Raw genomic sequence first — 15407 nt, 5'->3', positions numbered from 1 at the left:
CAATTGCAAACACTTTTGGGAACTTCTGGAAATGGTGTATTGCGCACCAGTCAGATTATCATTATTTTATACATCCAATAAACAACTTAATATTAAAAAAATCAAATAACATCAGTAGTGTACAATATTAAGGCGCCATGTCATACCATGTCATACACCATGCCATGTTTTACCTGACTACACTTCCTCAGATTAATAGAAGCTAATTTATTTTCTTCCTACATACAGACTCAGAAAGACGCACTTTGCAACAACACCGATAAAGCTGGTAAACCCGGTCCACACTGTATCATACAGAAGTGGATTAGTAGAAAGGACTTGTACCTCAAAGTTATTGCTGGAAACGTTGACGCTATTTCTTTTTCCATAGATATCTACTTACAGAAGAATACTACGAAAGGCATTGTTAAGGTAAAGAATCAATTACAAATTCCCGATATTTTGAGATATTTCAAAATATATTGTTTAGTTGCACCACCAAAAGATCAACGATTGAAGACCTGAGCGCAAGAAGACCGTAAGTCTACTTGGCCCCTCAACATGTATGCACTAAAGCTGCGTATAGTTTCTTATAGTTTGATGTTTAATCCTCGCAAAGTAAACTACGCAGACGGCATCGTTGTTAAACGGTGGCGAACAACGGTGAAACATGATTGAATCCCTAAATCTACTTGACCAGAAGAGCAATGATCATAATACTTTCATGTAAAGGAGCATGTTCGTCCTAACATGTTATTACCTCCATTCTTTCTAACAGGACTCTAAGACAAAAAAGAACTATGCTGGTCCAGGTTTTACGAAGACATCCACTTCCAGGCTTCATTTGAAGGTTGACACCGAGTATCTCACAGAAATCGTCACCATAGAAGCTAACCAGCGTATTGGTTATATGCAAGAAGCTCTCTTGGAGATCACATTCTGTCCGAATTCTATCACTACAGAACACTACAAGATCACTAGCACAGTCTATGGTACTGATGTGATGAGTTCCTTTACGCAGTTCATATGTGACAAATTGCCCTGCGATTTTGATAGTCCTAACGTTGTTGGGTTCAATGGGCAGCCGGTGCCCATCAATGATGTTGTTCTGACAACTTCCTCTGGGCAGTACTCACATATTTATGTGTTGATTATTTGTTGGTCAGGTCAGTTAGATCCCACTTATGGCATTGTCGGTGAATTTCAGTACCGTGGCACGTTAATGCGCGAAGAATAAAATGTGAATTCATACCGGGTGTGTCAAAAAGAGAACCCTCATTGCACCCTTTTTTCTCCTATTTTCAAAAGGTTGATCAAATATATTTTGATACTCAATACTTTTGAAGATGTGCTGTTTTTAAGAAATGTACCCGTTTTTAACTCTGTCCACGGAGATTGAAAAGGAGTACACGTACCATGCATAAATATCAAACATTACTCAATGATAACTTTATAAAATAACAACTTTATTTAGGAAATGGGCTTTAGCAGTGGGCTTATGGGCTATACATTTTGTTAAGTGTCATTAATTTGTGGGCAAAATGGATGTGGGAAGGGACTTCTATTGATATACTTGCAATATTACTTATTGTTTCTTGGTTATTTATGCCTTTTTGTTTTAGTATGTTTACTTTCTGACTTTGTGTTTCTTGCTTTATTTTTATTTACAACATAAGTCATTTCTCTTTTTGTTTAGACCTGAGAAGGGCTGTTTGGTTTGTCTTTGGTTCTTCTGAAGTGAGTTTACTGTGCTGCATTGCCCTCTACCTGGTTGCCTCCTTGACAAATACAGGTTTCAGCCCTGATCCTCATTGTATCACTTGCGTTGCGTACCATCCTTTTGCGCTGGATATTCATTTGATCTGATCGATCAAATGCGTTCTGAATGTTATTAGAGACATTGCGATTTCCAAACGTAGACATCGGACGTACGTTGATCTATTCAAAACCACTCTCCTGTATCGAAGCGAGGTCACGTATTTAGCTATTTTTGAAGATATTCCACGTACGAAATCGACGTAGATACATCGTTGAAAATGCACAAAATTTGTCCATTTCACAATATGTTAAAGACAGTCAAAGATAATGAACATATGACGGAAAGTCTAATTATTATTATGATCCTTTTGTTTGTAACAAATCATTATAATAAAGGTACAGCGATGTGTTAAAAATGGACTAAATTTAAACGCAATATTCACACGCAGAGATTGCCCATTGAAATGTGTGTGATAATTTGCGTTAAAAAATGACCTTGCGATTTCCCATTTTGGATTCCAACGTAGAATAAAAACGCAGATGCTACGTTGAAATATGCTGATTTTACCTCATGTCTAAGTCCATCCAACGCGCCCAATTTTCAGGACGAAAAAGTTTCATTTTGAAAGTAAAGTCATAATGTATGTAGGTAGTGAACTTTAATCTACCAAAATATATGTTTTTGGGCAACTATAATATTTGGGGAGAACAAAAAACAATTAGGTTTAATCAGCATGTAGGTCAGAATTTTAATCAAAATCAAAAGCGGTCTGTTTGAATTTAGGCAGAGACTCAGCTCACTGTAAAGTGTGCTGAGGCTTGTGGATCAACGTCTAGGCGTTGTGCCTGTGCGTAACGCACTATAAATCACTGCGCTTTTTTTTGTTATTTTTTCTATCACTATGCCCTCTATCGACCTAGGTTAGAAGCTGTTAGATTAGATCAAATATTATAGACTTTTTTCTAGCTGTCTTGTTCTCCTTCGTGACGAATGAGCACAATCCAGTCTGGAACCGAGACTAGCAATATTCAACACCGAATTAACGTACGTAAAAACGTACGCGAAAACGTACGTTCCACGTGCTGCGTTTGGAAAATCGCACTGTCTCTATTATCTTTCCATGTCATTAACCGTGTGACTTTCATGTAGCCAAACCTCATCCGTGGACAGAGTGAAAAACGGGTACATTTGTTTTAAAGCATATCTTCAACAGTTGTGAGCCGATTGAAATAATTCTTTTGGTTTATTAAAGCTAACAATTAAAGGTTTCTTTAGAAACCAAAATATATATTTGATTATGATTATACTCAGATCAAATTGCATATTTAATATTATTGTGTTTTGCAGAATTTTTAATAGTTTGTTGCATATTTTCCTCAACCAGCACTAATTTATGTATCCTACGTAAAATGTCTATCTGTCTGGACTGTAAGGACTCGAAATGGAAATTTAAAAATCACGCCACTAAATTAAAAAACAAAATCCAACAGGTATTACATTATTTACATACTTTGATCGCTGAAGTTGTTGCACGGTTAAAGGATGTCTCCGGCAATCACAACATTATGCCTCATTTTGACCATAAAAAGGAATAAAAACAGCCGGCTCTCAACACGCTATATTCAAAACTCCCGCGCCGAAATTGTCTAGTGCAATGACGTCATGGTTACATGTGCTCAATTGTTGTCAGCCTTCATTGTATTACTGGGACGTCATTGCACTGAACAATTTCGGCGCCTAGGGATTTTGAATATCGCGTGTTGAGGGACGACTGTATTAATCCGTTTTTATGGTCAATATGAGTTTGTTTCAAATAAAATCACGTCATTCGTGCTTGATTATTAATTTTCTATCATATAAGGCATAATGTTGTGATTGCCGGAGTCATCCTTTAAGTAAATTGTATTTCGAAATGGGTCAAGTATTGACCACATTTATGGTTGACTTTTGTAAATAATTAATTCACACATGAACAATTAATATCTCCAGGATAATGTTCCGTAAACAATAGATAAACTTATATTTGTTTGGGCTGGGGGTTTATAAGATAGTCATAGTAGATATCATGTCATGTTTAAATTACAATATTTGAATGATTTCGCAATTGTGAAGTTCGTTTCATCTCTTTACAACGACCTTTGACCCGTGAACTAGAAAGCAAGTTCGCAGACATCTCTTTCATTAAATGGTTTGTCCGACTACGGTAAAGTAAGCGAACTGACTTGTAAACCAAGAACCGGTGCGGGAATCGAACCAACGCATTCAGAGTTCCGGTCGATAGCCAATTCACTGCTTCACATGTAATTACAAAGGTTTTTCGGCCGTCCTATTTTTTGAATGAATAGATTTTGATGGTATGTTGATTTAAAATTCAGTTATGATTGACAAACATAATAAAGGCAGGGGATGAAAATAATTGGTGACTTGTTTGAATAACTAAGTAAGTTGCTTGTAGGCCAGTAAAATCAGCTGAAAAGGTCAAAAAAATTGCAACATGGATTTTGTTTGCGGAAAATATTTCTGTTGGGTGCCTTTAGTAACATACTAAAAGTCTACCAAAATCTTCTGCGAAAGATGGATAAATCGACTTTTTCAAAATGGCCTCCAAAATGATTAAAATGATGGACAAAATAATAGAAAACAGACTCACTATGTCACTTATTCGTAAAAATAACACGATTCGTATGTCCCAAACCATGCTTAGAGGGTGTGAAATATGATTCACCGCTTTTTCCCATTTGCAAGGTTTTCAAAATGGCCGCCAAAATAGCTAGAACGTTTATTATAGGGGAACAAAGGTAAATATGGAATTAAATAGGGCATTACCACTTGTAAACTCATCTTAAAGTGTGTTCATATTTACAGAAAGTGTGGCACAACTAGACGGTTTGGATGTAATATCTACTATTGTAACAACAAAACACCATTATTTACTACGGTATTGTGAAAATCTTGGTCAACAATGACAAGTTATTATTCTAAACTCAATCGTTGATTTATCTCTGATACCAAATTTATTCATCATTCAATAAATGGTTCCCTTTAAGCTGTTAATTATGCACATATCGTATTTAACCTTTTTTTTAAGACTGAGGGCGCTGTAAATAATGGTAAACTTTAGTTCATCAGTTTATCCGTTTATCAGTTTATCAGTTTTATCATGATATCATGATATAACACATGTTTCATAATAATTCATGTTTGGCATGTGCTCAACGAGTTTACACAAATATACCTGTACTTATGCAAAAACAGTTTGAAGCAAAATATCACCCTCGATGTTCTCAATATTACAAAGTGTCAAAATACGATGTGAGACAAATTATCATAATGATATATAACCTTATAAATAAGGACGAAATACACTGTGATGACCTCATACAATGAGTCACCAAATGAAGACCATCGCCACACAAACCATTAACCGTCATGCTGGAAAGACAGATTATCAGGGGCTCACTCAGGCTAGCCACCAACAAAAGGACTTCCACCATGGTATCTGTGGGTCAATTTGAACAGCTTCTTTATTTATCGCTAGGGCTGTTTTGGATCCAAGTGTAACAGCCTGCTGTTTCCTCTTAATTAAAGGAGTATTTTGCGACAGGTTGGCCAACCATTGATTGACTGATATTTATGCCAACCGCTTCAGCTTTATCAGCATTGTCATGTGCTTCACCTACAACCCCTGAAACAATATTACGTAGTGACTTATCTGCCTTCTTAAATGGTTCCTACTTTGCAGAAAGCTTACCAGTTTCTCGGTGTCAACGCTGACAATATTTTGATGGTTCCCTGTGCTGCTCATTGCTGCTGTATTAAACTCCCGTAAATTCCTGCATAGCTTGTTTAATGTGTGAACAGGCAGGCATAGAATTGACCCAGACTGTTCTTTGCAACTCTGTCATACCCTTTCCTCTAGTCAGACCGCCGGTTGTCTTGATACTACGCATCAGCACTTGTTCAATTATCAGATCTGTTGACAAACCTGCCCAAAACCTGTCACTACGGCGAACCACATGTAGACCCGCTAGAAACTTGGAATGAAGTTGGGGGTCAGCAGTAGGGAGTTTAGCCATTTCCTGCAGATATAGATATACCGTTTTAGCATACAAGTTATGGCCTGCAGCGGCAAAGAAAGGGAGCATTTCTTCCAGTGATGTTCTTTCTGCTCTTATGAAACGCTTTAGGATGTCCACCATTTTCATATACTGTAGCCATAGACTGCTGGTACGACTATCTTGATTACTCTCCTTCTCTTCATCCAATTTTGCGTTGATTTGAAGTACTACTCCACATGTCTCTTCATTTAAACTGCATATCTGACCCTAGCTTATCAAATGCCTTCTTTGCGTTGGCCATCAAATTATTTCCATCATCCACATTTGTAATACAGTTATCTGTGTAACTAATTTCTCGTCCAGAGATTACCTGAGTTCTCCATAAGGTATCATATGCATCCCAAAAAGCTCATTTCTGTATGCAGACCACCGATTCTTAGCACGATAGATTTGAGTTTGCTGTCGCGAGGCTCATTTGTAATGATAGAATGAGCCTTCCACCACTAGGGCTGGTCAAATGTAATGACTGGTGTGACATTATTGCTTCTTAAATCTTGCTTGGTCGGCCAGAAATATTAGTGTGGAGTAGATGCATGTCATATCTCTTAGATCTAAGTCAATCATAGGCAAGAAAACAACATTTGCCTGGCCAGGGTGGTTTCCCTTGTGTACCATCTGTATAAAGCCAGACCAACCTTGGCGTGGCCATTTCAGAAATGGTGAGAACTTCCAGAGGATGTCAGTAAATGGTTTGTGTGCGCGGTTTTGTATGCTATTACCCTTAAGCAATGCAAGGTCCCTAAAGTATATGCTATTCTGTTCTTTGGGATAATTATAATGATGTAACGCTACTCGTCCTGCTCTCATGATTTCAGCTGATGTCACTGCCTCATTTCAAATATATAGTTTTAGTTTTGGTTTTGGTTTTGATCACGTGGTTTCCTATTGTCCTGCCTAACCACTTGAATCATAAGATATCGAACTCATTGTTTCTACCTTTTGTTTAAAACCGAACATTTGTGTCAGTCAGTTTCGGTTTCGGTTTCAGTTTCTTATAAGTGGTGTGGATCGTAAAATTATTTGATTTGAAGTTACCTACTCTAAGTATACAAAAGAAATGTTTTAATTTCGCAGTGCAATATTCACGAGCAGAGAAGTCGAACAAAGCGATCTACATTTGAAAGCATTGATTTAGTTTGAAAGCATTGACTTGAGACTACGAATTAGCCTAAGCCGATTTCACTGTGAAAATATATAGACCATCGAAATATTTCCACAGACATTACAATAGCCACTTGACAGATTATGACTTCATTGTTATAAACACTATTATACGCAACTCTATTTATGTGCATGTCGCATGACGGAAGATCAATATCATAGAAAGCTGGTTTAAACTAACTTTTATTCAATTTATTTATTGGAGAATAGAGAGAGAGAGATAGAAGAGATCGCCAGGAAAGAGGGTATGTGTGTGTGTGTGAGGGGGGGGGTAAGGGTAAGGGAGAAAGAGAAACAGAGGGGGGAGAGCATTGGAAGGGGGAAGGGGGAGGGGGAGAGGGGGCTCAAGAGTGGAGTGGGATAATAGGGAAGAGTCGATATCGAGTGTGGTGAGGGGGGAGGGAGGAGGTTATATATAGGTGGCGGAGGGAACATAGGTAAGAGGTATGGGTTGTGCTTTCCGGGGAATAATCTAATTCATAATCAAATCATCTACATCATCATGCATCGTTTATATTTCAGACAAATAAACAAAACACCCCCCCCACCCCTCAATATATGCACATGATTTCTACATGTAGAAATTGGTCTCGTATATATCCATAACTTATCAAACTCGGGTGTAATTTATGGTGTCATGGAAGTATGCCACCTACGGCAAAAGTCGCCCGCGGTGATAGATATCGATAATGCAAATGTTAGCACAATAGGCTATTATATACGTATGGTTATAGGGCATTATACTTTTGATTATATATACCCTCTTGTATCCTCCCAGCACAATAGTGTTATGATTGCATACCAGTTCATCTCCACATTTCAATCCCTTGATTTTTGGTTTCTGAACAATAGAGAAACCAAAACTATATATTTGAAATGAGGGACTGTCGTCCGTGGGACTACACTACAGACTGTATGGCCAGGTGTGACTGCAGCAATCATACCCCTGCCATGAAACGTTCAATGTCCATCTAATGTGCGAATGTTGTGGTCCACGTTGCCGGCCGAGTACTGCACAAACTGGCCTTCAGTGATAAGTGTTGCAGTACGTGGACAATGGTGGAGTAACAGCAGCACTTCGCTCAAAATTTAAGACTTCCGATAGGAGCTGCAGAAACCGTGCTCATCCAGTTACCATTCAAACATTTACTCTAAAAGAAGCCGATACATATACTATGTCTATCATAACTTATTTGTACTATTTTAATACTGATTCAGCTCCTATGGTGAAAAGTTGATTGCCCTGCCTGTATTCACAACCCATAATGAGCGTATTTGGCAGCCATTTTGAAATTTTGAACAAAAAATATGCACACAAATAATTATTTATGAAATGGTTAGGGCCTAAGAGCAGTTGTAGGTCAAAAATGTCAATATATCTTGAAATTAAAACTGTCTATCATTTTACGACATTTAGGCTGCCATTTTGAAAAAGACCATTTTGTCCATCTTTCGCAGAGGTTGATTTTGGTAGACTTTGAGTATGATAAAAAGGAGACTTAAAGGCCCGGTCACACAGTGACGAATAGGGGTGAACGGCAAGCGACGTTAAGCTGCGAATTGCAATTTTGAATTTACCGCCACTCATCGTGGGTTGCCGTTAGTTGTCGCTGACGAATCCGTTAGCGACCGCAGACGGCCGCAATTATTCGTTGGGAAATTTTCAACATGTTGAAAATTTTGTGACGAAAAAAAGTAGTTGTGATTCCGTTCAAATTTCGTTGGAGACCGCAACCCTCATTTCTTTGACGTTTCCATACCGTGGGAAGCCGTCTCTAGTCGTTTTGAGGTCGTCACAATTTCGTTGGTAGTCGTTGTCAACGTCCATTGACGAATAACCAACGGCAGGCGACGTCACATCTCGAACCCTGACGACACGTTGCGGCAAGCAACGAAATTGTAACGATCTTGGTGCGACAGTGACTTGCGAATTTTGTCCGGAGAGTGACGGATATTGTTTGCGAGTATCGTTTGCGAGTACCTGCGGCATTGAAACGGTGGTCTGCGATGGGTTACGATTTTTAAACGATGGTCAATGATTTTAAACTTTTTGTGCGATTCATGAGATAGATATAATGCATTTGTAGGATTGTAAAAATTAATCAAGTCTTTTTTTTTATGGTCCTTGACAACGACTACCAACGAAATTGTGACGACCTCAAAAGGACTAGAGACGGCTTCCCACGGTATGGAAACGTCAAAGAAATGAGGGTTGCGGTCTCCAACGAAATTTGAACGGAATCACAACTACTTTTTTGTCGTCACAAAATTTTCAACATGTTGAAAATTTCCCGACGAATAATTTCGGCCGTCTGCGGTCGCTGACGGATTCTCAGCGACAACTCACGATGAGTGACGGTAAATTCTAATCAAGTCTTTTTGTGCGATGTTTGACGTTTTATTGACGTCAGTTCGATTTCAATAGACTACCCGGCACGATGCAATTTTAAAGTTCATATAAAAAGAAAATAATATCAATAATAATCAAAATATTAATATTTCTGATTATTATTGATATTGATGATAGTATTTTTATCATTATTGATATATTGATATTGATATAATAGTTTGGATTATTATTAATATTGATTTTCATATTTTGATTCCTATTGATATTTATATTAATTTTTTGATTATTTTTGATATGTGTAAATATTTTTTATTATTATTGATATTGATATTAATATCTTTGATTATAATATGCCTAATTGATATTGATATAGATATCTTTGATTATAATAATTGATATTGATGTTAATATATTATTGATATAGATATTAAAAGTTTAGATTATTATTTATATTGATTTTACTATTTTTTATTATTATTATTGATATTTATATTGGTTTTTTTATATTATTATTGATATGTGTAATATTTTTGATTATTATTGATATTGATGGTAATATTTTTGATTATTATTGATAAAGATATTAATAGTTTTGATTATTATTGATATGTGTAATATTTTTGAATATTATTGATATGTGTAATATTTTGATTATTATTGATATTGATGTTAATAATTCTTTTTATTATTTATATAGATAATAATTTGGATTATTATTGATATTGATTTTACTATTTTTGATTATTGTTGATATTGATGTTAATATATCTGATTATTATTGATATTGATATTTTTTTGAGTGGATGATCAGAACGTTGTGAAGAGTGAGAACGCCAAAGGGGACTATACGACCCGCACACACACAGGCTTTGATGTCGGCTGCTGAGTTACGTCATCATCACCGCAATCCACCGTCAGTTGCCGTTCCTTGCCGCAAGCAAATCCGCTGCCAGCCGTCTGACCTCGTTGCTTGTTGTCGGGCTCCGTCGAGACTTCGTCACTCATCGCCCAGACAACGTCCGGATTTGGTCGCTAGTCTCCGTTTCCTGCCGCATCCTCTCGTCCCTTGCCGTCGTGTTGTCGCTAAAGGTCGTTCCCACTCGTCACCGAATCTTGTTTTTGCTCTTTTGTCGTCGCTTTGCCGTCAACATTTTGTGATTTTCACGTTCGTCACCTTTCGTTGCTTATCGTCCGTCACAGTGTGACCGGGCCTTAAAGGCCTGGTCACACAGTGACGAATAGGGATGAACGGCAAGCGACGTTAAGCTGCGAATTGCAATTTTGAATTTACCGCCACTCACCGTGAGCTGCCGTTAGTTGTCGCTGACGAATCCGTTAGCGACCGCAGACGGCCGCAATTATTCGTCGCGTTCGTCGGCAAATTTTCAACATGTTGAAAATTTTGTGACGGCAAAAGAATCTGTTGTGATTCCGTCTAGATTTCGTTGGAGACCGCAACCCTCATTTCTTTGACGTTTCCATACCGTGCGAAGCCGTGTCTAGTCGTTTTGAGGTCGTCACAATTTCGTTGGTAGTCGTTGGTAAACGTCACTTCGATTTCAATAGACTACCCGGCACGATGCAATTTTAAAGTTCATATAAAAAGGAAATAATATCAATAATAATCAAAAATATTAATATTTGATTATTATTGATATTGTTATTGATATTGATGTTAATATTTTTGATTATTATTGATTTTCATATTTTGATTCCTATTGATATTTATATTAATTTTTTTGGATTATTTTTGATATGTGTAATATTTTTTATTATTATTGATATTGATATTAATATCTTTGATTATAATAATTGATATTGATGTTAATATTTTTGATTATTATTGATATTTATATTGGGTTTAAAAAAAATATTATTATTGATATGTATAATATTTTTGATTATTATTGATATTGATGGTAATATTTTTGATTATTATTGATAAAGATATTAATAGTTTTGATTATTATTGATATGTGTAATATTTTTTATTATTATTGATATCGATATTAATATTTTTGATTATTATTGATATAAATATTAATAGTTTAGATTATTATTGATATTGCTTTTACTATTTTTGATTATTATTGATATTTATATAATTTTTTATTATTATTATTGATATGTGTAATATTTTTGATTACTATTGATATTGATGTTGATATTTGTGATTATTATTGAAATAGATATTAATAGTTTGGATTATTATTGATATTGATGTTAATAATCCTGATTATTATTGATATAGATATTAATAGTTTGGATTATTATTGATATTGATTTTAGTATTTTTGATTATTGTTGATATTGATGCAGGTGGTGGCCGCATTGCATTCTCTAAATTCAGTAAATTTTCATCGTCAACCGTGTAATTGAATGGGATTATTTTGAAATTTTAAAACGCTTGAAATATCACAAACAAATGGGCATATGTTAATAAGTAATATAAATACTAGCTAAAACCGTTGGGGTTCGATAATGAACCCCACAAAACTAACCAAGTATATTGAAAATGCCATATACGGCCGGGCGGTTTCACAAGTTGCCGGCTCGATCATGTCATCCACCACCTGTATTGATGTTAATATTTTTGATTATTATTGATATTGATATTTTGAGTGGATGATCAGAACGTTGTGAAGAGTGGGAACGCCAAAGGGGACTATACGACCCGCACACACACATGATTTGATGTCGGCTGCTGAGTCATGTCATCGTCACCGCAATCCACCGTCAGCTGCCGTTCCTTGCCGCAAGCAAATCCGCTGCCAGCCGTCTGACCTCGTTGCTTGTTGTCGGGCTCCGTCGAAACTTCGTCACTCATCGCCCAGACAACGTTCGGATTTGGTCGCTAGTCTCCGTTTCCTGCCGCAGCCTTTCGTCCCTTGCCGTCGTGTTGTCGCTAAAGGTCGTTCCCACTCGTCACCGAATCTTGTTTTTCCTCTTTTTGTCGTCGCTTTGCCGTCAACATTTTGTGATTTTCACGTTCGTCACCTTTCGTTGCTTATCGTCCGTCATAGTGTGACCGGGCCTTAAGAGCAACGTTTTCTGAAAACAGAATCCATGTTGCAATTTTTTTGACCTTTTGAGTTTTTTGAGCTAATTTTTACTGGCCTATTGGTAATTGAATACCGTTTACTGATAATTTGGTGTATGTTGCTAATTCAAAATTTATATTTCAATATATATATATTTTCATATGAAATGTTGTTTTAAATGTATTTTTGTTTTTAATAAATAAAACGCAATTAAAACTAGAGGCAAATGGTGGTCATAGACCACAAACCTAGCTGGGGCATGTTGGTGTTGTGGAGGTATCTGACCCCTGCAAAATGTTCCAAAAATGTTCCCTGTCATGAGGCTTGTTGTCACCGAGTTTTGAGTCCGGTACTCCTCACAGATGTCCAGAAAATGCAATTCTAAGATTTGACCCAGATGACCTTTGACCAGACCCCTGCAAGATGTTCCATAATTCACCCCTGGTCATGAGTTGTCACCGAGTTTGAGCCCTGTACCTCTCACAGATGTCCAGATAACGCAATTCTAAGATTTGGCCCCAGAATGATGTCTTTTGAGCTGACCCGTGCAAAATGTTCCAATATGTTCCACAGGTCATGAGGTTGTCACCGAGATTGAGCCCCGTACCCCTTACAGATGTCCAGATATTGAAATTCGAAGATTTGACCCCAGCTGACCTTTGACCTGCCCCCTGCAAAATGTTCCAACATGTTCCCCTGGTCATGAGGTTGTCGCCGAGATTGAGCCCCGTACCCTTACAGATGTCCAGATATTGAAATTCGAAGATTTGACCCCAGCTGACCTTTGACCTGATCCATGCAAAATATTCCAAAATGTTACTCTTCTCATCAAGTTTATTGTCACTGAGTTTGATAAAAAAATTCGGGAAAAAAAATTCGGAAAAAAAATTTCGGAAAAAAAAAAATTTGAAAAAAAATTTCGGAAAAAAAAATTAGGAAAAAAAAAAAAAATTTATGAAAAAAAAAATAATTCGGAAAAAACAAAATTTCGGAAACAAAAAAATTTCAACAAAAAAAATTTCGGAAAAAAAAAATTTCAAAAAAAATATTTCGGAAAAAAAAAAAATTCGGAAAAAAAAAAATTCGGAAAAAAAAAAAATTTCACAAAAAAAAAATTTTCGGAAAAAAAATTTCAAAAAAAAAATTTCGGACAAAAAAAATTCGGAAAAAAATAATTTCGGAAAAAACAATTTCAAAAAAAAAATTTCGGAAAAAAAAGAACAAAAATTTCTATTTCCTTCATTCTCTTCAAAAAATCCCAATTTCCCTTAATTCTCTTCAATTTCCCTTAACTTCCCTCACTTTCCCCTCATTTCCCCAAATTTCGGGACGAAACTCTTTTTCCAGTATGGGGCCGGTATAGGCCCTCCCCCCTCACCAAGTATCATAGCCATGCGACAAACAATGTAGACGTAACAGCATTTTTGAGCGTTTGTTACTAACGGACTAACGGACGGACTAACAGACGGAGAGACATGGTGACTTATTAATAGAGCTGCTACCCGCAGCTAACACCCGCAGCTAAAAACAATGATTCAAAAAGGCCAAACCATATCTTCACAAGTCAAATAATTCTTACATAGCATCAAGTCAGGGTTTCACAGTGGTTTGTTGCCAGCGGAAGAACCCGAACGATTACAATACCTAGCTGGGGTGTAAACCCCCCAGCTAGGTAAAAAACATGTGCAATTTCACTTAGTTGCCAGCGGAAGAAAACGGGAAGATTACAGTGGTTTGTTGCCAGCGGAAGAACCCGAACGATTACAATACCTAGCTGGGGGGTGTAAACCCCCCAGCTAGGTAAAAAACGTAGGATTTGTTGTCTGTTCGGTTGATTGTGCTTGTTCGAAAATGAACGTTTTGTTACATTTCATTATATATAATATAATAATATAAACAGAGATATACCACTTAGCAGGGGACTGTATGTCTTCGAGCTTCCCGAAAAGACCTTATTTGGATGATGTGCGCGCGTAGCGAGAAAAAATGACATTTTACACTATTTTCGCCCACTATCAGGCTGGAAAGGGCTTTATCGTTACAATGTTGTATTTTTACACTATTTTGGCAAAAGGGGTACTTTTTTCTTTCATTTTTGTCAAGGGGGGGGGGGCACTCTGTTGTATTTCATATTTGACATTTAAAGAAAACTTTTCAACATTATTTTAAATAACGTCTTCGACATTCGGCTATTCCAGAAAATAGTTCGGATATCCAGACTTTTCGTCCAGTCGTGATTGTTGGAAATCCAAAGGCGAAAAAATCTAGAAGAAAACTAGTTCAAAGTAAGAAATCCTGAATTTGAGAGCTCATTCAAAGACATTTCCGTGATTTTTCCTTCATTTAATTGGATTTCCAAGCTTTTTCAAGCAACATTGACAACTGGAATTCCAATTGTTTTCAGAAAGCAGACTTGGAAATCCAGAGATTTCTTTGATTAAAAATTTACTCCTCAATAGGGGGTGTGCACTCATTTTCTGGAATAGCCCATTTTACTTTCTGTATATGACAACAGATTAATGTAGCCACAATGTGTTAGGATAAGAATTATTTTAAAAAAGATAGAAAAGAAAGCAATGTAATAGATATTTATGGTAAAATAATGCATTTTATCATTTGTCGATATTTTTCTTTCTGTTTAAACGAAAAGCACAATAAATAATATTCTCTATGCAAAACAAATCACAATTTAAAACTTCCCACCGTATGAATAATTATACTAGATGGCTATATTTTTGATTTATCTATGGATTGTAGTTTTGTAATTTGCTAGTCAAATGAAACACAAAAATATCCTTGTTGCTGATATGGGTTCGCTTTCATGAGGTCACGTGATGTTTGCTTTGGTTACCGTTGGCTGACCAATGGTGTGTCTCGTTTTGTGTGAGGAGGTCAAATCACGGGCGTACCTGGGTATATACGAGGGCTGGTCAATAAGTTCCCGCAACTATGGTGTATCTCCGCTCATGCATGACTTGGATGACTGTTACTTACGCGAA

The 15407-nt window shown here is 36.6% G+C and overlaps 1 protein-coding gene across 2 annotated transcripts in view; it reads left to right on the top strand.

Annotated features, from left to right (window-relative positions):
• Positions 1-15407, top strand: part of LOC140170185 (uncharacterized) — a 40957-nt gene that overhangs the window by 4549 nt on the left and 21001 nt on the right. Inside the window, exons 3-4 of one of the 2 annotated variants that reach the window (XM_072193516.1) lie at positions 229-411; positions 758-1383. The exons of the other annotated variant lie outside the window; for it this stretch is intronic. Of the exons in view, the coding sequence (XP_072049617.1) occupies positions 229-411; positions 758-1216 (642 nt within the window). The 3' untranslated portion in view covers positions 1217-1383. Of the gene's footprint in view, positions 1-228; positions 412-757; positions 1384-15407 lie in introns of those variants that run through there. 2 annotated transcript variants of the gene reach the window in all.

The sequence above is a fragment of the Amphiura filiformis genome, chromosome 14 (assembly GCF_039555335.1).
Source record: "Amphiura filiformis chromosome 14, Afil_fr2py, whole genome shotgun sequence".
NCBI classification, from domain to species: domain Eukaryota; kingdom Metazoa; phylum Echinodermata; class Ophiuroidea; order Amphilepidida; family Amphiuridae; genus Amphiura; species Amphiura filiformis.
The sequence above is the reverse complement of the archived record's forward strand: the minus strand, read 5'-3'. Positions and strand labels throughout refer to the sequence as shown.